The sequence below is a fragment of the Salvelinus namaycush genome, chromosome 37, assembly GCF_016432855.1.
Source record: "Salvelinus namaycush isolate Seneca chromosome 37, SaNama_1.0, whole genome shotgun sequence".
Lineage (NCBI taxonomy): Eukaryota > Metazoa > Chordata > Actinopteri > Salmoniformes > Salmonidae > Salvelinus > Salvelinus namaycush.
Genome location: NC_052343.1, coordinates 22,378,935 through 22,402,678, shown reverse-complemented (window position 1 = coordinate 22,402,678; position 23,744 = coordinate 22,378,935). Strand labels below are relative to the sequence as shown.

The window sequence follows — 23,744 nt, the reverse complement described above, 5'->3', positions numbered from 1 at the left end:
GCTGAAAGGAAGAAGGCGGGGGATAGTTCAAAGTCGCTGGAAACATTGTCGCAAAATCCGAAAGGATTGCAATGGAACGATGCCCTTTCTTTAGGAAAAACTAATAACGAAAGGGTAAGTGTAATTGTGTGACTTTTCTGTCCTTGTCTAAATAGATGTTACATTCGAAACTTATCGAGGCCCTTTCCAAGGCACTGAGACAGGGATATTTACTAGTCGCACTTCCCGAAGTTGGCTGCCAGACATGGGGAACAAATGGAGTTTCCGAATGCCAATTTGGGAAAAACATGAAGAAAGGAACTGTATATTCCTATTCTAAGTATTCCATGTAACTGCAGTGTAATTTTCTTAAACCTTTGATAATAGGGTTTATTCTGAAGTAGTTGTTTTTTACTTTAAAAATGAAAAATCGATGTTTTTTAAAATAATTTGACTGGAGTGTACGTGAATTGTAACCAAGTCAAACCATTTTACTATTCAATAGCCTTTTCTCAGTGCTATTTTTGTTAGTAGCCTAATTTGGGGATCGAATATGTTTTTTGTTGGCTCAACTATTCCAAGCTACTGAACATAATAGAAAAAGTCACGTGGTTCGCTATATGCAAATCGATACAGCAGCAAAACATTAGATTGTTTGGTAAAATCATAATAATAATAATAATAATTAAATCAGTTTTGATTGATTTGTTTGTTTATTGTTAAAGCAATTCTCTCCACAGCTCAAACACACACATACATGTAAACATAAACAAAACAACAAATAAAAAACCATACAAAAGTGCATAGGACTATTGCAGCAGATTAAAAAGGGAAATATGTGATTTATCTTCTGCAGTACAGCAAATTATACACTTATTGAATGCAAACTGCATGCATTCCAGACAGTGCTTTCTGTGAATCATTACCTGTGTGAGATTAGATGGCGTGGCATGCTCCAATCAGACATTGTTACGTACCAGACTTCACAAGACACTTAAAGCTTTAAACCTGTATCAACAAGCTGATGCTGTTATTGAATTAGTTTGCAATTCAGTGTGCAATTCTACCACATAATCCACTGCAGAAGAGACTGGACAGATGTATTTCTCACTAGCAATAATCCACTCAGATCAATATGAATTATCTGTGTGTAACCTTTATTTAACTAGGCAAGTCAGTTAAGAACAAATTATTATTTACAATGACTTTGTAAATTTTATCACTAAGGTGTTAGAAATATTGGCGTTCAAGGCCCAATGCAGTGAAAAAACGTGATTTCCTGTGTTTTATACATATTTCCACACAATGAGATTGGAATAATATTGTGATAGTGCCCTTTTAGTGTAAGAGCTGTTTGAAAACGCCACCTGAAATTTCAGCCTGTTTTTCTGGGATGGTGTTTTGGCCTGCCTGGTGATATCAATTAGTTAATAGACCAATAAGAAAGAGAGTTCAAAACCTCTCTGCCAATAACAGCTAGTTTTTAGTTATTTCAGGAGTGAGACCACTCCCAGACAGTCCAACCAAATATCTTTGCTAATGTAACAGTTTAACTTTAGTCCGTCCCCTCGCGAACCAGGGACCCTCTGCACACATCAACAACAGTCGCCCACGAAGCATCGTTACCCATCGCTCCACAAAAGCTGGGGCCCTTGCGGAGCAAAGGGATCCCACAACTTCAAGGTCGCAGAGCAAGTGGCGTCACCGATTGAAAGGCTATTAGCGCGCACCACCGCTAACTAGCTAGCCATTTCATTTTTTGGGGGGGGGACCACTTTAATTGAAAACAATCACAGTAAGGTACTTAGTTGTAACTAGAAATGATTTGATATTGAGAAAAAAACTGCTGCACACGACCTTTTAATGCTTTGGAACCAAACTCCATACTAGCCCTTCAAAACATACCAGATAAATTATACTCTGTTCTTTTTTAAAGCTTGCGATTTCCGAACATGCCACCGTGCCGATGATGTGGTGGCTGATGGGAATGTTTTACCTGTCATTACTCCTTTTGTCTCCATGGATAGGACCCCAGCAAGCCTAGAGGAATGTGGATGAAGAGTGATTTGGGCCCCAAAATAAAGTTATCCCTCCACTGAACCAAATAGAGCTGTTTATACACAAAGAGTTTAGCCTAGCAACCGGCTGCCACCATGATGATATCCAGGCTGGTCTGGGTGTGCCTGGCACTGATAGGGGCGAGGAGCTGCCACGCCCACAGTCTGTTCACCTGTGAACCCATCAAGGTGCATCGCTGCCTGGGGATGCTCTACAACATGACCTTCTTCCCCAACATGATGGAGCACTATGACCAGGACATAGCAGCCAGCAGGATGGAGGTGAGTGTTTCTCACTGTGATAAAACCCTTAGATTTCCCATCAGACTTGGAGCATAGAGGGGACATTTTTGTAGGGTTTTGATACATTTTTCGTAAGGGGAAATCAAGTCTAAAATGTCAGAGGAAATTACCAACTACAGAAGCCTTTTTAAACCTCAAATACCCAACATGTTTTAAATGACCTGCATCACAGGGAATTTATCCTGCTGCAGGATGATCAAATTAAGATCGTACATATGTAATAGCTTTTTTTCATATGTTTGCCTTGAATCCAACAGGTGCAAAAGGATAATTGTGTATTAAAATAACTATTTTTCAAACCATTCTCTATGAACTTGCTAAGATGTAGAGGAAATGCAGTCTTTTTAATGGAAAAATATTTCCTTAACTTCTTGAACAGCACTGTTGGTTAAGGGCTTGTAAGTAAGCATTTCAATGTAAGGTCTACACTTGTTGTATTCACCGCATGTGACAGTTTAATTTGATAGCTGAGTATTGAAGCTTGTGTCTTAGCATTCTCAAAGGTCTTCCATCCGCTCTCGCTGTAGATGCAGTGTTCAGTTACATGTAATGTAGTTTACGAAAGTTCAATCAGAAGACTGCATGCTCGTTTAACTTCATCCAGTCAGCATAACATAATTCACTTTTGTTTCCTATTCTACTGGCATCCTGGGAGTGAATACAAACGTATCATCGTCAGCATAGCGTCCTGTTTCTTCTCTTTCCTATTAGCCATGTGTGGAACGTCATTCACCTATTTACCTTATAGCCTATAAGCACGGCACAATAATACACATTCCTCACGCTTGCCCATGGACTCACTTTTGCAATGATCACCTTCCTCTCTCAACCAATGGGTGTAAATCTAAGGAGGTATTTATATGTCAACTTACCCTCGTTCTCTCACTTGCTGTTTTTCAGCAACATTTTTCAACAACCATCCACCTCCCCACCGCCACCAGTTATAATAGCCTTAAGGCCCGCCATTGGAACTCCTTTCCCCCAGTGGGGGGGTTTCGATGCCAGCAGTCTCGCATAGGGCTACCAGCCATCTTTGCCATAAGAGACCGACCCTACCGTTATGCTTTTTTACACAGAGCAGGACATAGTTCGGAACGCAATCATGGTTCCATTAAGACACCGTGGAGCTGGTGTGAGATATGGGTTGGAAAAGGTACCTCAATGCAGGGATGGGAGATACCTGAACTTCAATAGAGGAGGCACTACCGTGTGAATGTTCTCTTTTTGCTTTGAAATTGTACTCCAAATGTTACCTTTATCCACACTGATGCATTGAGAAGATTGAAATACTGCTAGTTTCCCCACCACACTGATACATCAAGAAGATTGAAATACTGCTAGTTTTCCCCCAAAACTTCCCTTTTCGTCCTCATGCTAGCTAGCAGTAGCCACCGCAGCCATTTTGGAATGGTAGTGTCAGCCAATCAGCTCCCTTGTTGTTCATTCCATAATGGCTGCTGTGGCTACTGGTAGCTAGCATGAGGACGAAAAGGGAAGTTTATGGGTGAAATGTTATTCATATTTTCATAATTTAATAATTAATAAACATTTAAAAAAAATAACTGCCAGTAATCTGGTGTTTCTATGTCAAACGGTTTTGTTATATTTCAGTCTTCTGTGATGTATATAAAGTGTAATATTGGGATGCAACATTTTTATTTAATACATTTCAACTATATTTCTGACATGGTACAGGTGTTTTCTTTTTTTAAAGCCCATAACCATGTGTGTGAGGTGTATATTTGTTTAAGACTACCAAGAAACACTCTGTGTGACCCTGATTTAGCCCACTGCTTTCACGACTTCCGCCGAAGTCGGTCCCTCTCCTTGTTCAGGCGGCGTTCGGCGGTCGACGTCACCGGCCTTCTAGCCATCGCCGATCCACTTTTCATTTTCTATTTATATTTTGTCTTTGTTTTACACACCTGGTTTCAATTCCCCAATTACATGTTCATTATTTAACCCTCTGTTTTCCCCATGGTTTTTGTGCGTGATTGTTTTATGTATGTTCGGTCCGTTATTGTGGGTTCGGTATTACGACATCTTATTGGAATATTTGAGTAAAGTTACTTGTGTTACTCATCTCTGCTGTCCTGCGCCTGACTCCTCTGCACCAGCTACACCCAGACCATTACAACTGCAGTAAAAGGTTAATTGAGTCATTGTTACCCATAGTCAAGGGACCTTGTGTGGAAATCCACAGTAGAGGGAACAAGCTTTTTGAATGAGGATATACAGAGGCCCCAATTCCAATACACTCTAAATGTATTCCTATTTACAGTGGCTCCACAGAAAAATACAAGAAACGGCAGACTAAGAAGAGCTCTTTGAGATGTAGTTTGGAACCTCTAAAGAAGTGAAACAAGGACTCATACAGTCGGAGAGCCAGTTCCCCAGGCCCCATCTAGATCTGGGCTGCAGCCAGCCTGAGGCTGGAGAAACCATCAGGGAGAGAATGTTGAATAGTGTAGTTGTTAGATTGGCCCTGTGTTGATGGTTGGATTGATGGGGAAATGTTGCTTATACAGTGTAAACATCGGCTGGATTTACTGCCTCCAGCAGTCATAGTTCTTTCTGCACAACTGCATTTGTAAACTGAACAGGAATGTTTGATAACATGGAGTATCTGATCCAAACCAAGTGGCCCTTAGATTAAGATGGCCACATGATACAGTCTGTAACCTTTGAAGGATCCAGTTCTAATTGTTTTGGGAATGATTTGTGGCAGTCGTTACAGATGGTATCTTAAGCTTTTGTGATATGGTCGTTACTTCGACAAGATCTGTTTATTTGGAAAAACTCTGTTAAGCGTGACTCAACAATGCCAAAAATCACCATTCATGCTTTGGAAAGATATGTTTTCATACTTTGGTAGAAATCACTGTGAACTGTTTACCGGTTGTTAGATCAGAGCAGCAGCTTTAGTGTGATGGAATGGATACTGAGCAGAAACCCAACAGTTCTGTCCAATCCAGTCAACATCCCTCTTGACTCCTGGTTTCCAAATAGTCCCAGAGTCATTTCCTGATGCCGACCCCCACCCCCCTCTACTCAAACCTGTTGAAACTGAGACAGCCTGTGAAAGGAACCCTTTGTGTGGCACCATAATACAGTGCAGTACAGCCTTATGTACTGTAGCCTTTTTAGCTTTTCCAACCAAGTCACATGTACAGGAAAATAAAACAATTTTATTTATGGATCTGCCCATGGCAAGGGAACTGCATGGACTGTATTGTGGCCGTGAGTGACGGTATTAACCTCACGTTGACTGACTTTTTAATTACAAACTGTTGTGATGTCTAGATGAATCTAGTTGAAATCAATATTGGTTATTGGATTAAAAACATGCCTGACCATTTGTTCAGCTCCACCCTTACAGGTACAGCTACAGGAACATGGTACTAGTATTTACTCGGGTAGCAAAATTCCAGTAACTTTCCCAGGTTTTCCCAAAATTAGGACAGAAATCCAGAAACTACAACCAGGACTTCTGGAAAACCTTTGAATTGAGGGAAAGATACTGGAATTTTGCAACCCTAGTATTTCTTGAACCATAAAAATCTGAATGGATCTATGTCTATCTTTCTCCCTCTCCTTCTTTCTTTCTCTCTCTCTCTCCCTTTCTCTCTTTCTATTTCACTCCCCCTCCCCCTTCCCTCCCTCTGTCTCCATAGCCCTTCATGCCGCTGGTCAACCTGCGCTGCTCTCCGGATGTACATCACTTCCTGTGTCAGGCCTTTATCCCAGCATGCACTGAGGACACCAAAGTGATCCGGCCATGTCGTGACCTGTGTGAGAAAGTGAGGTCAGACTGCAGGAAGGACATCGGCACCTTCGGCATCACCTGGCCTCCGGAGCTGAAGTGCGACAGGTAAATGTGACTGACTGAGTTGAACTCAATTCTCCAGGTCTCAGGCCAGGTTACACATCACGTGTGCGAGGTTCACTGAGCCACAACATCTGTTACATACATAGGCGTGTTGTACTGTGCCAAGTTGTATAGATGAAAAGGCACATGCCTGACTTTTTTCAGATGACCAAATAGTAAGCGTTTATAAACTGCTTGCTAACAGCCAGTTGACCAGTTATTACATTTATCAGCACTACGTTTTGAATTGGTATTCATTTAGTTATGGTTTTGATTCTTCACCCTACATTTTCTCCTCTAGATTGGAAGATTGCCTATACTCTCCAGATGGCTCAGTCCTGCCACCAACCAGACTGACCACACCCAAGACCTCTCTGTCTGCCAAGAGGGACATGGGCTTCTGGTGCCCCCTTCAGCTGAAGACCCGACCCGGCCAGGGATCCACGTTCCTGGGTGCCGGGGACTGCGCTCCCCCTTGCGCCAACATGTACTTCAAGCCCCATGAGATCGAGTTCGCCAAGACCTTCATCGGGGTGTGCTCCATCGTCTGCCTCTGCGCCACGCTCTTCACCTTTCTCACCTTCCTCATCGACGTCAAACGCTTCCGCTACCCCGAACGGCCAATCATCTTCTACGCCGTGTGCTACAGCTTCGTGTCGCTCATCTACTTCATCGGCTTCCTGCTGGGGAACAATGCATCCTGCAACAAGGTCTGTGTATGTCTGTGTCTGAAATGGCAACCAATCCCCTGTATTGTGCACTCCTTTAGACCAGAGCCCTATGGACCCTGGTCTAAAGTATTGTACTACAGTGCATTCGGAAAGTATTCAGACCACTTTTTCTACATTTTGTTACATTAGTCTTATTCAAAAATGTATTTAATTGTTTTTATCCTCATCAATCTACACACAATACCCCATAATGATGAAGCAAAAACAGTTTTACATTTTATGGGAGGCAAATGTATTAAAAATAATAATACAAATATCACATTTACATAAGTATTCAGACCCTTTACTCAGTACTTTGTTGAAGCACCTTTGGCAGCGATTACAGCCCTGATTCTTTTAGGGTATGATGCTACAAGCAGCTTGGCACATCTGTATTTGGGGAGTTTCTTCCATTGTTCTCTGCAGATCCTCTCAAGCTCTGTCAAGTTGGATGAGGTGTGTCGTTGCACTGCTATTTTCAGGTCTCCAGAGATGTTCGATCGGGTTCAAGTCCGGACTCTGGCTAGGCCACTCACGGACATTCAGAGACTTGTTCCAAAGCCACTCCTGCATTGTCTTGGCAGAGTGCTTAGGGTCATTGTCCTGTTGGAAGGTGAACCTTTGCTCCAGTCTGAGGTCTTGAGCGCTCTGGAGCAGGTTTTCATCAAGGATCACTCTGTACTTTGTTCTGTTAATCTTTTCCTCGATCTTGACTAGTCTCCCAGTCCCTGTCGCTGAAAAACATCTCCACAGAATGATCCTGCCACCACCATGCTTCACTGTAGGGATGGTGCCAGGTTTCCTCCAGACATGACGCTTGGCATTCAGGTCAAAGAGGTCAATTTTGGTTTCATCAGACCAGAGAATCTTGTTAGTCATGGTATGAGAGTCCTTTAGGTGCCCCCTGGCAAATTCCAAGCGGGCTGTCATGTGCCTTTTACTGAGGAGTGGCGTCCGTCTGGCCACTCTACCATAAAGGCCTGATTGGTGGAGTGCTGCAGAGATGGTTGTCCTTCTGGAAGGTTCTCCCATCTCCACAGAGGAACGCTGGAGCTCTGTCAGAGTGACCATCAGGTTCTTGGTCAACTCTCTTACCAAGGCCCTTCTACCCCGATTGCTCAGTTTGGCTGGGCGGCCAGCCCTAGGAAGAGTCTTGGTGGTTCCAAACTTCTTCAATTTAAGAATGATGGAGGCCACTGTATTCTTGGGGACCTTCAATGCTGCAGAAATGTTTTGGTACCCTTCTCCAGATCTGTGCCTCGACACAATCCTGTCTCGGGAGCTCTACGGACAATTCCTTTGACCTCATGGCTTGGTTTTTGCTCTGACATGCACTGTCAACTGTGGGACCTTATATAGACAGTTCTATGCCTTTCCAAATTATGTCCAATCAATTTGAATTTACCACAGGTGGACTCCAATCAAGTTGTAGAAACATCTCAAGGAGGATCAATGGAAACAGGATGCACCTGAGCTCAATTTCTAGTCTCATAGCAAAGGGTCTGAATAATTATGTAAATAATGTATTTCTGTTTTTAATTTTTAATAAATGTGCAAAAATATCAACCTGTTTTCACTTCGTCATTATGGGATATTGTGTGTAGATTGAGGGACAAAATGAATTTATTCAATTTTAGAATAAGGCTGTAACGTAACAAAATGTAGAAAAAGTGAAGGGGTATGAGTACTTTCCAAATCCACTCTATGTAAGGAATAGGGTGCCATTGGGATACAGCCCATGTCTTGTGATGTATGTTTTATGACGATATCTGAAGTCATGTAACTATATATTGTGATGTTTTATATGTATGCCAGGTATACTTCTTTTCCTAGCAAACTTCTCTATGGGACATAAAAGTAGTCATTCATTCGTTAATCTATTTATTCATTCATTCATTCCAGGCGGTGCACCCGGCTGCCATGGACACGGTAGTGCTGGGCTCCCAGAGTAAAGGCTGTACGTTACTCTTCATGCTACTCTACTTCTTCTCCCTGGCTGGCATCGTCTGGTGGGTCATCCTCACCATCACCTGGTTCCTGGCCGCCGGGCCCAAGTGGAGCTGCGAGGCCATCGAGAAGAAGGCGGTGTGGTTCCACTCTGTCGCTTGGGGGATCCCCGGCGCACTAACTGTCATGCTACTGGCTCTCAACAAGGTGGAGGGAGATAACATCAGCGGGGTGTGCTTCGTGGGGCTCTATGATCTGGACGCGCTGCGGTACTTTGTGCTGGCGCCGCTGTGTATCGGGGTGGTGGTGGGGCTGTCTCTGCTCCTGGCTGGGATCGTGTCGCTCAACAACGTGCGTCAGGTGATCCAGCACGATGAGAGGAACCAGGAGAAGCTGAAGAAGTTTATGATCCGTATTGGGGTGTTCAGTGGTCTGTACCTGGTGCCCCTGGTCACTCTGCAGGGGTGTTATATCTATGAACAGAGCCAGCGCTCCACCTGGGAAAACACCTGGATCAATGACCGTTGCCAGGAGTACAGTATTCCTTGCTCACACAAGGTAACACACGCTTAGCACTAGAACATTTTCATAATAATTTGATATCTCTATGAAGATATACCACTGCAAAATTAATCTAACATTAATAGATGTTAAAAATCATTGCTCTTCTTATGCCTTCTTTCAGCCACAGTAAAATGTATGATTATATTTGGCAGATGTTTAAATGAAAATGGTCTCATTAAGCAATAAGGCACGAGGGGGTGTGGTACAACATCCGTAGAGTATGACCCTACCTCACACAGGAAGTTGCGCAGGTCCTAATCCCAGCACTTGTCCTCTCCCGTCTGGACTACTGCAACTCGCTGCTGGCTGGGTTTCCCACTTGTGCCATCAAATCCCTGCAACTTATTCAGAATGCTGCAGCCCACCTGGTTTTAAAACTTTCCCAAGTTCTCCCATGTCACCCTGCTCCTCAGCACACTCCACCGGCTTCCAGTCGAAGCTTGCATTCACTACAAGACCATGGTGCTTGCCTACGGAGCACTGCCTCTCCCTACCTATGCTCAAGCCCTACACCCCAACCCGAGCACTCTGTTCTGCCACCTCTGGTCTCTTGGCCATCTCACCCCTATTGAAGGGCAGCTCCTGCTCAGCCCAGTCCAAGCTCTTCTTTGTCCTGGCTCCCCAAGGGTGGAACCAGCTTCCCCCTGACAGCAGAGTCCCTTTCCATCTTCGGAAAGCACCTGAAACCCTACCTCTTCATAGAGTATCTTAAAAAAATACTCCCAAAAGGGATAATAATAAAATATTCCTGAAACAACAAAATTGCACTTGACCCCCCCCACCCTATTTCTAGCTTTGCTGATAGCTACTTTATTGAGAAAAAGTATACTTACTGTGATATGTGGTTGTCCCACCTAGCTATCTTAAGAGGAATGTACGTCTCTCTGGATAAGAGCATCTGCTAAATTACTCAAATGTAAATTCTCTCAACCAGCTTCACCTGGAATGCTTTTCCAACAGTCTTGAAGGAGTTCCCACATATGCTGAGCACTTGTTAGCTGCTTTTCCTTAACTCTGCGGTCCGACTCATCCCAAACCATCTCAATTTGGTTGAGGTCGGGAGATTGTGGAGGCCAGGTCATCTGATGCAGCACTCCATCACTCTCCTTCTTGGTAAAATAGCCCTTACACAGCCTGGAGTTGTGTTGGGTCATTGTCCTGTTGAAAAACAAATTGTAGTCCCGCTAAGCCAAAACCAGATGGGATGGCATATCGCTGCAGAATGCTGTGGAAGCCATGCTGGTTAAGTGTGCCTTGAATTCTAAATAAATCACAGTGTCACCAGCAAAGCACCCCCACACCATAACACCTCTCCTCCATGAATCACGGTGGGAACCACATGCGGAGATCATCCGTTCACCTACTCTGCGTCTCACAAAGACACGGCGGTTGGAACCAAAAATCTCTAATTTGAACTCCAGACCAAAGGACATATTTACACCGGTCTAATGTCCATTGCTTGTGTTTCTTGGCCCAAACAAGTCTCTTCTTCTTATTGGTGTCCTTTAGTAGTGGTTTATGTGCAGCAATTCGACCATGAAGGCCTGATTCACAGGTCTCCTCTGAACAGTTGATGTTGAGATGTCTGTTACTTGAACTCTGTAAAGCATTTATTTGGGCTGCAATTTCTGAGGCTGGAACTAATGAACTTATCCTCTGCAGCAGAGGTAACTCTGGGTCTTCCATTCCTGTGGCGGTCCTCATGAGAGCCAGTTTCATCATAGCGCTTGATGGTTTTTGCGACTGCACTTGAAGAAACTTTTAAAGTTCTTGACATTTTCTGTATTGACTGACCTTCATGTCTTAAAGGTATGATATACTGTCGTTTCTCTTTGCTTATTTGAGCTGTTATTGCCTTAATATGGACTTGGTCTTTTACCACATAGGGCTATCTTCTGTATACCACCCCTACCTTGTCACAACACAACTGATTGGCTCAAACACATTAAGAAGGAAAGACATTCCACAAATTAACTTTAAACAAGGCACACCTGTTAATTGAAATGCATTCCAGGTGATTACCTCATGAAGCTGGTTGATAAAATGCCAAGAGTGTGCAAAGCTGTCATCCAGGCAAAGGGTGGCTATTTGAAGAATCTCAAATATGAAATATATTTTGATTTGTTTAACAGTTGTTTGGTTACTACATGATTCCATATGTGTTATTTCATAGTTTTGATGTCTTCACTATTATTCTACAATGTAGAAAATAGTCAAAATAAAGACAAACCCTTGAATGAGTAGGTGTTCTAAAACCCTTTGACCGGTAGTGTATATGGCTAATATTCCACGGCTAATGGCTTGGCCATATACCACAAACCCCCGAGGTGCCTTATTGCTATTATAAACTGGTTACCAACTTAATTAGAACAGTAAAAAGTATTTTTATGTCATACACGTGATGTACCACGGCTTTCAGCCAATCAGCATTCAGGGCTCAAACTACCCGGTTTATAATACAGTTTATAACACTGTAATGTTGTGTTTCAGACTACAGAGTCTGGTCGCCCGGACCTGTCCCTATTCCTGATTAAATACCTGATGACCCTGGTGGTTGGGATCTCAGCTGTGTTCTGGGTCAGCAGCAAGAAGACCTGCTCAGAATGGGCCTTCTTCTTCAACAGGACCAGGAAGAAAGAGTAAGGACATTTCACTAATGCCTGTCTCTCAACTGCTGAAACAAATCATATTCTTCCATGGATTGTATCCCAAATGGCACCCTAGTGCAAAAGTAGTGCATTATATAAGGAATAGGGTTCCATTTGGGAAGCAACTTGGGTTTTACAGTATGCAACATTTACAGATTGCAGATAGATATAATTCTACTGTGTTCTAATTATATTTCTCTATCCAGCCCCATTAGTGAGAGCCGTAGAGTTCTCCAGGAGTCCTGTGAGTTCTTCCTCAAACACAACAGCCGTGTCCAGCACAAGAAGAACCACTACAACCCCGGCTCCCACAAACTCAAGGTCATCTCCAAGTCCATGGGCACCAGCACCGGTGCCTCAGCCACAGGCAACCACGGCACCTCAGCAGTGGTCAACCATGAGGTCATCCGGAGTCAGGCTTCTTTCTCTGAGGCCAGGGGCTCATCTGAGGCCTCTGCCAGGGAGCAGCTGGAGAGAGGCAGCTCCACCCGTGGCTCCAGGCTGGGGGAGAGGGACAGGGAGAAGCAGCCCAGTGGACAGGCCCTGTCTGGGGGGAGAGAGGGGGCAGAGAGACGTAGTAAAAAGGGCAGCTCCAGCAAGGTTAGCAGCCGCTCAGAGAGCTTCCACAGAGTCCCAGAGGGAAGGTAAAGACAGATACTTTCACCCTTTTGCCCAAGTACTTTCTGACCTATACATACGTACTTCAAAAGGTTTTGTCCGCTCCAATGTTTATAGGTTGTTTTTTTACAAACTTGTCTTGTAGGATGACTCCCCGGAGTGAACTATCAGAGACGAGACAGGTGCCCAGTGGACAGCACCTGGCTTTAAGCCACTCCCACAGCGGCAGTGCGAAAGGCTCTGTCCCTCACCTGGTTCGCCAGTTACCGGAGGAGAAAAAGGACAAGGACAGCAGCTTCTGAGCCCAACCAGCAGGCTCCTATGATACTTAACACCAACAAAGATGGGTGACTCTGGTCCTCAGGGGCTGGACTGAGTGTCTGCTGGTTTTTGTTCTGTTCTTCCTTTCAAATGAGCAACTGATTTAGCCTGTCATACCATACCAGATGTGTACACTCTCGGAACAATCAGTGATATTAGTGGATCGATTAAGTACCTGAGGGAGAATAGAAAGTTGAGAAAATCCAAAGGACAGGAGTTTTCCTTCACACCACAGAGACCGGAAGGAGGAGACTAGGTGGGCCACCAGGGTCCTAGAGAGCTCCCTTCAGTGACCGACCCAACAGGTGTAGCTACTGTACATCAGTCAGCTTGACTGGATCACTGGCCACCAAGGTGAATGAGGTTAGAGAATCATGCAGCTCTTCAGACCAACGGTTGCATTTCCCTGCTGTAAAACAGTCACTTAGGTTGACATATTGTTTATTTACTTATGAAAGCTGTACTTTTCTGAGGGTAGATTGATATGTAAAGTGTGTAGAATATACACTGGCAATATTTATGTAAACTATTTTATTTTTTATCACTGGACTAGTCTTTACACTGAGTTTAAGCGCTTGAAAATCGTGAATGTTTCACCAAACAATCAGAACTTCAAAGATATCTAGCTGTGGTGGTTAACTCTTTTTATTTTATTTTTGTATTCAAATGGTTAATGTCATGTGTATGTAGATAATTCCATCATGAAACAATGAGTAGCAAGCATAGCAGTTCTGTAGTTAAAGTAATTGCAGTAGACAGGTTCTGACTACCAATACACTCAGTCTGCTACTCTACTTTTCATTCCTTTTCCATTACAGTGTTCTTCAGTATATCTATAAATAGTTACATAAGCATTTTTCAATTTTGCTGACTCTCGTCATGAACTTCATTTCCAGTAAATCTGAGTGGAGCATGTATTTTTTATACTACAGTTTCTAGAAGAATGTGCCTTGTGAACTAAATCATGGTCTTCAGATAACCTACTTTTTTGTCTGTCTACCTACAGATGCTTTACATGTGTGACATAGTCATTCCATGTGCATATTCATCTCCAGTGAAATATGTGGACAAAGTAACCAGGCTTATTTCTGACTCTTGACATTATGTAAGTTGTTGTGGTTTGACATCTCACTACACTAGAGGAGTTACCACTTAGAGATGAACCCAGTGCAAAGTACTGAACCCAGTACTGTACAATTTGTACAGAGATCGGATGTCTTTTTTTGGAGTTTATATTTCTGTTACGCAATTATCTTTAAACCAAATATATATAGTATGTATACCTAACATACTAACTGATGATCCAATATGAAAACAGTAGAAAAATCAGAGACGAAATCCAATCCAAAGCATGTACCTAGTTGAGTTGATCTATTTTGACCAATGTGTGGCTTTTGTTCAGTATTTAAATTGTCATGATTCTTACTGGTAATCCATGAACTGTGTTTGACGACACATTTTTCTTGCAAGCATTTTCCCGAAAGGCCTGTTGGGAATAAGTCTTGCACCCTTTATTAATAAAAAACATTTATCCATCCATACATACATACATACATACATACATAAATAATTTGAGAAGTATTTGAATCCCTCCATGCTGAATTGTTTTATTGTCTTTAATCTGACCCTGTCCTTGATCTTCATCCATATGTATTGTATATTATTATGTGGCTATCAGAAGACAAAGGTTACAGCTAAAGGGAATTTGTTCTCTTGCTTCCATTCCTTCACACATGACTAATATAACCACTACTCATCCTTGATTGCATATAGACTTGTTTAGGCTATAGATGTTTTAAATATATTTTAAATTCCCTGTACATTTTTGTGAACTTTTGTAGTCTTATGTTGTATGTACTATTTGATATATATTTTGTATCAGTTATATTTCCTTTTAATAAAAGATTATTGAATAAAATAAAATAAAATTTGTCTCATGAATGGATGCCTAGTTTTGTATCGCCCATACACATAGTGAACCATGTTGTCATGTTTGTGTTAAATTCCGCGATCAAAACAACTGGGAACTCGTAACTTGCAGACTTCTGACTTCAGTGCGTTCAAGACGGGAAAAAACTAGCTCCGACTGGGAAAAGTCTTTTTCAACGTTCATCCAACTCGGAATTCCAAGTCAGAAACTCTGGTGTCTTTCTAGAGCTCAGACTTTGCGACCTGAAAATAACTGACATCATGATTTGACCTCGTTCTTTTCTGGGTTCCAGTTGTCTTGAAAGCACCAATAGACATAACCTATAATTGTTTGTAGTCATCAACATAATCATCATCAGCTAGTCTACAGGAAAAATACTTAAAGATCTCAATTAAATACGCCTCCTTCTCAAAACCCATTGGAGGAGAAGATCAGAGGGGAGGGAGCTCTGCCTTTCTCATCCAATGGGTTTGAGAATATTTATTTTTATTTTACCTGGTAAATTGACTGAGAACACAATCTCATTTACAGCAACGACCTGGGGAATAGTTACAGGGGAGAGGAGGGGGATGAATGAGCCAATTGTAAGCTGGGGCTGATTAGGTGACCGTGATGGTATGAGGGACAGATTGGGTATTTAACCACCGGGGTTAACACCTCTACTCTTACGATAGGTGCCATGGGATCTTTAGTGACCACAGAGAGTCAGGGCACCCGTTTTAACGTCCCATCCGAAAGACGGCACCCTACACAGGGCAGTGTCCCCAATGAGGTGAGGCGAGCGGACACAAGGAGTATGCCATTGAGTTCTTCCCAATTTCATGAAATAACAGACTAGAATACCCACATATAACTGATTCTATACATTGATGTGGGTCTACAATATATGAGAAATTACATAGTTCCATTTTCCCAATCTGTTATTAGTGGTGGGGCACCGGGCAGCCCACAACAACTGTAAACAAGCTGAAGCATAATCAAGATGTTGGGCTCTATTCAATCTCTAACGCTGAAGACATTTCCTCTTTTGTTCTTTATTGCTCCTCTATTATTCCTCAAGCAAGGTGGGAGGCCGATGACATCACCGATTCCCATCACACCAACTCCTTGAAGTTTGCAGTTGTGAGTAAAAAGCACTCTTTTGCTCAGCAACAACAAAATAATCTCCCTTTAGTGTGTGCACTTTACGTTATTTATACTTGAGATATCGCTTTTCAACAGTAAAAGTTCAAAATTCGCTGGAGCCGTTTGTTGTGAAGCAATTGAGGGGGAACAAATAGCCTAAACGGGTCTTGAACAAGTGACCATGTGGTTAACACATGTTCCACTTCCAGACCAATTGACACGCAGTAGGCTCACATTAAGATAATTTATATTTTCAAATAACATTTTATTTCCCGCCCATGACAACTTCTGAGTAGGTCCAGACATTTGACAAACTTTAGTGGCAAAAACTCATAAATCATACGCTATGTGAGAACACATTTATAGGCAGAGCATAGGCGCGCTCTAAACTTCCCTCACCCCCACTCACTTGAAATACGGCGCAGCAGAGCAGCAGGGAAGTGCTGTGGTCTCTCTCGATCTTTTGGGAAAATAAAAGATGGTATCAGCTCTAACTCGTCTGCTGCTCCTCACCTGCGTGATTCTACCTTTCCACGGAGCAGAGAAATTGAGAAAGGCACTTGACAGGAAGGATGTTGAATACGAAAAGGTAAAAAAACATCTCAAATAAACTATTTTGGGTTAAAGCTGCACAGCCCTCAAAGTCCCGAAAACTACAGAATCTCATCCCGATTCATTTAACCAAAGTTTAAGCCTTTAATTTTTGCAATTTTCTTTCATTATTTCATCCTTTAAAATATCAAACGTTTTTTTTCAAACATATTTTATTTTTTAGTGATTTTCAGTTCTATATCTACAGTACCATAATTTTGAGTGGGCTATGGATGATTGGTGCCACGTTGACCAGTGGCCACTCGCTAATGTTCTTTCAATATTATATGGCATATTGGGCATAATTGATGCAAACAAGAAGTTGGCAAAGGTCCAGCATGCAGAAGAATAACAAAGACCCAGACAGAAGTCATGAGGGGTCTGGCTGGTTCATTGTTTGTTCACTGGGCACAGACGTCAGCTCAACTTCTAGTTTTGATTTACATTTGGTTGAGTTGTCAACTAACGTGAATTCAACAAAACATGTCACCATGTCATTGGATTTAGGTTAAACATTGGGTGAAAAAAAGACGAAATGTCATTATGTTGATGACTTTTTGCAAATTCAATTAGTTTTTCACGTTGATTCAACTCGTCACATTGGAATTACGTGGAAACGACGTTGTTTCAACCAGTTTTTGCCCAGTAGGTTTAGCCTACTGTAAACTAGTGGGTGTTTGCTTTGGTGTAGTCCTAGTGCATACATCTGACCAGCAGTAAAGGACTGCATGGTAATAACTGAGTAATGTGATTTGATGAACATCATCTTGTTATTATCTGTCTAGTGTACTGGAAACGATGCAGACAAACCAAACTGCACCAGAATCTCTGCTGAATCCGATTCAAGAACCTCTTATTTGAACAACATGGTAATAATCTCATCCTTTCCAGAGCATATCGTTTTTTTATTGCCACTGTAACGTTACTGTGTATTCTGTATGTCTGTAGCAGCATGCTCTCACCCTGGTTTGAAGTCTGCACACGGTTTGCTGAGACGTCACTTTTTTCTCTATGTTGGGTCTTCTTTTTGTCCAGCTCGTTTGAAAAGTTTGGATCTGTGTAAAACCTAATTGAGTCCAAACTTAACGTATGGTGTGTTGGGGATTTCTCAATGTTAGTCCACAGTTACAATAACAGTCACTTTCTCTATTATCACAGCAGAAGTATGTTTGTGTGTGTAAAGTATAAACACTTTATATTATACAGTGGGCTACTGCAGTTTGTTCAGCACGTTTCGGATTAGTTAATAGGAAAGTCAGCTGTGTAGCTGAGCGGAACAGAGGTGCCTTTCATGGCTTTTGAATTCTCTCCAGAAACAAATCAAACCCTAATAAACGTCTGAGACATTCCCTCAACGGTGGTCTTATAATGATATTGGATCCAGTCCTGTTTGGCTCAGTTGATAGAGAATGGCGCTTGCAATGCCAGGATTGTGGGTTGGAGTCCCGGGACCACCCACAAGTAATGTATGGATAAAAGTGTCTGCTAAATGGCATATATTAATAAAGGATAATAACCACATTCAAATATATTTATAGTCACAGAGGCATTTACATATTGTCACTTATAGGCTACTGTATTATGCATCCCAAATCCCATGCATGTGCTCAAGTGCTTTTATAGGAGAATACTTGGTTTATCTTAAAGTCACAATCTGTCATTTCAACAGCATGACCCTGGTACTTTGTTTGGTAAGCTGCGGGACCCAGACACATCACTCCCCCAGTCAGAGCAGACCCCCTAGGTGGCTCCACCATAGTCACTTAATGGCAAAAACAGACCCGTGTCCGGTTTTCCAATAGCGATGGAATGTAGGCTTGCGAGTGTTTTAACGATGCATCTTTCCTACAAAAGCCGAAGATATATCAGGCGTTTTCCTAAACACCATGCAGAGAGAATTGTCGCTGTGTATCGTTGGAGCATGTGTTGATACTGTTAGGATCGAAAGAAAGCGAGTGCTGCTCTTGGATCAGCTTTCTCCATCAAAATCTTTCTTTAACATTATACTTATTTCACAATACTGACGACGGATCAGCTCCTAGACCTAGAGAGATATTTGTATTTATTTATTTTTTATTTTACCTTTATTTAACTGGGCAAGTCAGTTAAGAACACATTCTTATTTACAATGACGGCCTAGGAACAGTGGGTTAACTTCCTTGTTCAGTGGCAGAACGATATTATCACAGATGGCTGGAAATATTGAGTGGTATTATTCTAATGATAGAATTGCACTAAATCACTGATTTGGCAGATCATTGTGCACATGTTAGGCTACACATCATAAAATATGTTGAGACAAATTAAAGACAGCAAAATATAACTAAATTTATTGAACATGAAATGTATTTCAATATGATTGAAATAGGCCTATAGCTTACTGTTTATATTTTAATTCGGCCATCTCTCATTTGAAACATATTTTTATAGGTCGCTAGTTTGTATCAATTGCAAGGACATTGGCAGCTTTGAATTTCTAGTCAACTTTGTTCTGAAGTTTTCATGGTCACAGAGACAGATGTGATTCTATGTTTAGCAGAGATCTTCTGTGTATAAAGTGACGTGGGAGGGCAAGATTTCGAGTGTTTTCAAGTGCAACGTTAATAACGATGGTTTTGGGAAACAGCTCGGAGATATAACGATACTCCTACGAAGGTTCTAACAATGAACTTAGTCTTAAGATGCTTTTGGGAAACCTGGCCCAGGTCTCTTCAGGCCTGGTATATTGCTCAGTATACCATTTGTGTCTTGACAGCTGGAATTTAAATATGGCATGTAATTCCATAGCCTACCCCATTTTATATTTGATTTTTGCATTCCTGAAATGCTCATTGTCTAAAAGTAATATGAACAATATCAGCTCAAGTTAGAACAAGTTCTTGAAATAACCAGTTCACTGTAATATAAGCTGACTTTGTCTTTGGTTTCTTTTTTGTTATAGAAGACTCAGTCTTTGCACAGCACAGCACAACCTAGCACAGCACAGCTGCATGACTAATTCCTAGACGATTCTCAACGGTTACTAATGACTCCATTGAGCACTGGCTAACTTTTTCCTATGTCCTTTTATATCCTTTAAGTGAATGTTCTTGATCTGAGAACAATGCTACATTATTTATTCTGATACAATGTGCTTAACTAAGAGTATCACAAGTTTGAATGTTAAATACTGGACTCTAGGCCTAGTACATCAGACAACAGCACAGAAAAATTATTCCTGATTTCCCCCCATTTACATCTACTCAGTTGCAGATTCACCAAGTATATCTAAGTATGAGAGTCTTGCGATAAACAGTCGTGTTAGAGAAGCATGGTTTCTCTGTGTGTGTGTGTGGTATGGTTACTTTGGCCAGCCAGCCTGTCTGTATGTCTTTGAGTCACTGTGAGTAAGAGGGAGCATCTGTTTAAACAAAACAGAACTGGACATTGAATCATGCTGGTCTGTCTGTCTCAAGTCACCGACTGACCACAAACACAGGAACACAGATTTACACTCTGAATTCCTGATTCATTCACTCTATCACTCACTTAATTTGGTCACAAATGGCTCAGACATTTGACATCTTCTTTTGCACTTTTGTGATTGGGAGTCAAGTCCCCCTGGACACAAACTGGTTGAATCAATGTTGCTTCCACATCATTTAAACAAACAAAAATCAATGTGATGAAGTTGAATCAACGTGGAAAACTGATTGGATTTGCAAAAAGTCATCAACGTAAAGGAATTTTTTCACCCAACCTTTAACCTAAATCCATGACAAGGTTCACATTTCTGTTGATTTCAGGTTGAATTCACGTTAGTTGACAACTCAATCAACTGTACATCAAAACTAGACATTGAACTGACGTCTGTGTCCACCATTATCCATTACAGGTCTAGATGTTCATTGTCATGAATGTGGGCACATACATTTGATGTAGTTCATATGATGCTTAGATGACAACCTGGTATTTCTTAACTCTAGGTGGTGTGTTATTAGTGTGGTTATTAGAACAGTCTGTCTCTCCTTCTTGTTCCCCATTATAACAGTGTCTCTCTCTCTCTCTCCCTCCACCTCTTCCTCTCTCACTCCCTCTCTCATTCTCCAGTACAACAGCTGCCCCCAGGGTCCGGCTGGCACCCCTGGAAGGGAGGGTAACCCTGGCACCAATGGCATCCCTGGGACCCCTGGCATCCCGGGGCGCGATGGCATCAAGGGGGAGAAAGGAGAGTGTGTGAGTGAGGTGTTTGAGGAGCCCTGGAAACCCAACTACAAGCAGTGTGCCTGGAACTCACTCAACTATGGGATCGACCTGGGCAAGATAGCTGTAAGTAGCAGGCAATGCTCATTAGACAGGATCTGGGGCACGGAGTAATATAGTTACATCAGCATTATTACTATATTGATCATCCATAATAATGTTGATTGTGTTTGTTTAGAGAAAAACATTTGTTAACATGTTATTTTCATTTGCTCTTAAGCCTGTGTACTAACAGTGTAATTACTAGTAACAACATTCTATTATTCACACTGAATTGAAACGAGACATGAATACAAAACATAAAACATTGAAGATGCTATCATTGGATGCTAGTGTTAGGATTTCCTCTCCGCCTCTCGTGTCTCCCTGTAGGACTGTACATTCACCAAGCTGCGGTCAGACAGTGCCCTGCGTGTGCTCTTCAGCGGCTCCCTGAGGCTGAAGTGTAAGACAGCCTGCTGCCAGCGTTGGTACTTCACCTTCAATGGAGCTGAGTGTACAGGACCTCTGCCCATCGAGTTCATCATCTACCTCGACCAAGGCAGCCCTGAGCTCAACTCCACCATCAACATACACAGAACCTCATCTGGTAATCAACCTTATACTCACTATACACAGAACCTCATCTGGTAATCAACCTTACACTCACTATATACAGAACCTCATCTGGTTACAGATTATACCACCAACATGTATAGCTCATCCGGTAAGTGGAACGGAGCTAAACTGAGATAGTGTAGCTAGGGGTAGCTATTTGTTTGTGGTGGTATTTTGCTTATATATCTCAAATGTGAAATTTATTGTAGCCTTAAAATATTAATAATATCTCTACTATTACTGTTTAAATTCCACTGTGAAGCAAGACATTTGGCATACGGATGCCTACTCCATAGTTTTTCTTCTTTAGCTGCCAAGTTCACCAGTGTAGCAAGACCAAAACAAAGCAATTAACAGCCCTCGTCTTGGCACACATACGGCAGTGTGGGTGTTCAATGTAACTCAGGAAGTTGTCTTGAAAATAAACCTCAATTACTTTAGTTTTTCTCTCAGTGACACTTTACCTGAATTTAGAGTAACTTCTCTTGTCTTGTCCCAGTCTAAGGGTTTTGTGAGGGGATCTATGACCTGTGTATTCCTCTTGTCTTGTCCCAGTTGAGGGTTTGTGTGAGAGGATCTATGACCTGTGTATTCCTCTTGTCTTGTCCCAGTTGAAGGGTTGTGTGAGAGGATCTATGACCTGTGTATTCCTCTTGTCTTGTCCCAGTTGAAGGGTTGTGTGAGAGGATCTATGACCTGTGTATTCCTCTTGTCTTGTCCCAGTTGAAGGGTTGTGTGAGAGGATCTATGACCTGTGTATTCCTCTTGTCTTGTCCCAGTTGAAGGGTTGTGTGAGGGGATCTATGACCTGTGTATTCCTCTTGTCTTGTCCCAGTTGAAGGGTTGTGTGAGAGGATCTATGACCTGTGTATTCCTCTTGTCTTGTCCCAGTTGAAGGGTTGTGTGAGAGGATCTATGACCTGTGTATTCCTCTCGTCTTGTCCCAGTTGAAGGGTTGTGTGAGGGGATCCGGGCAGGCCTGGTGGACGTGGCTATCTGGGTGGGGACCTGTGCTGACTACCCCAGAGGAGACGCATCTACAGGGTGGAACTCCGTATCCAGGGTCTTCATAGAGGAGCTGCCCAAATGAGGCCGTCTTTATTAAGTGATGGGACCAGGCCCCATAGAGAAAGAACCCCTAACAGTCCTTCTGAAGCCTTTGACTACATATCAGTTTAGTTTCTGGATGTGTTCCTAGTCTTTGACAATGTCCTCTGGCCAATCAGACAACTTCAGTTGTGGCTAAAGCCTACTACAGGATCACTGATGTTCACTTGAATGTTTTGTACTACAGCACATAGGTAGGGTCTAGTTTATTGGCCACCTGAAATTAGATTTATTCCTCATTAGTCCCATTCCTGTTTAATAAGGCAAGATTTTGGCTGCGCTTGTAATCTGTTGAAGTCGTACATTTTTAAATGAATTACTGTCAATAAAGTAATATTTTGTATGAATCAAGCATTGTGTTACTCATTACACTATAACATGTTTTCCTATCAGAGAATATATATATTTTTTTAACATTTGTGAATTCATAAAGAAATGCATTTAGATTTAGATGCATTTAAATGCATTTAGACATAGTTTTTTCAAGTGACAAGTGAACACAGCATAGCTGTTAAATTTAATCTGAAGCTAAAGAAAATCTACCAAATGTTTTCCTATCAGAGAAGAACATTCTTTGAAAATTGCTTTGTTGTTATGCTCGTCGTTTGAATGAGGAGACCAAGGTGCAGCGTGGTAGGCGACTTGAAAATAAAGGAGAGCCGCACACTCTAGGAGCTCAGATGCAAAAATGTAATTACCAACGTTTCGACAGCCAAGCTGTCTTCATCAGGGTATAATCACAAACACTGCGGAATGACTCGTTTATATAGTGTCAAAAGACACACAGGTGTCTGTAATCATGGCCAAGAGTGGCCTAATATCATTGGTTAATTCTCAAATATTAAAATGACATACAAAGAACAGCATACAAAAAACAAATGGATAGCATACGATCATAGATTCATTTTAGACTACACAAGCCCACAAACAATTACAATGGCAAAGTCACAATAGTCACAAGAATGGCTTCAGATCAAAGTCTACGTTGAGACCGAAGTGAGCAAGGGTCTTTAAGTTAAAGATCCAGACAGCCTCTCGTTTTAACAATAAATTATCAAGGTCACCCCCTCTCCTAGGGAGGGTGACATGTTCGATGCCAATATAACGCAGAGACGAAATCGAGTGGCCTGCCTCCAA

The 23,744-nt window shown here is 42.0% G+C and overlaps 2 protein-coding genes across 2 annotated transcripts; both read left to right on the top strand.

The window, feature by feature from the left end:
• LOC120031155 (frizzled-6-like) lies at nt 1-14,941 on the top strand. The gene is made up of 8 exons (XM_038976755.1): nt 1-114; nt 2,007-2,318; nt 6,014-6,210; nt 6,509-6,917; nt 8,820-9,422; nt 11,919-12,067; nt 12,283-12,720; nt 12,840-14,941. The coding sequence occupies exons 2-8, from the start codon at nt 2,133-2,135 to the stop codon at nt 12,994-12,996; spliced, it is 2,139 nt and encodes a 712-aa protein (XP_038832683.1). The 5' UTR covers nt 1-114; nt 2,007-2,132; the 3' UTR covers nt 12,997-14,941.
• A 4,401-nt stretch (nt 14,942-19,342) lies between these two features.
• Nucleotides 19,343-22,793, top strand: LOC120030905 (collagen triple helix repeat-containing protein 1-like). The gene is made up of 4 exons (XM_038976414.1): nt 19,343-19,381; nt 20,751-20,969; nt 21,276-21,492; nt 22,448-22,793. Exons 1-4 carry the CDS (start codon nt 19,343-19,345, stop codon nt 22,588-22,590), a joined length of 618 nt encoding a protein of 205 aa, XP_038832342.1. The 3' UTR covers nt 22,591-22,793.
• The last annotated feature ends 951 nt before the right edge of the window (nt 22,794-23,744 follow it).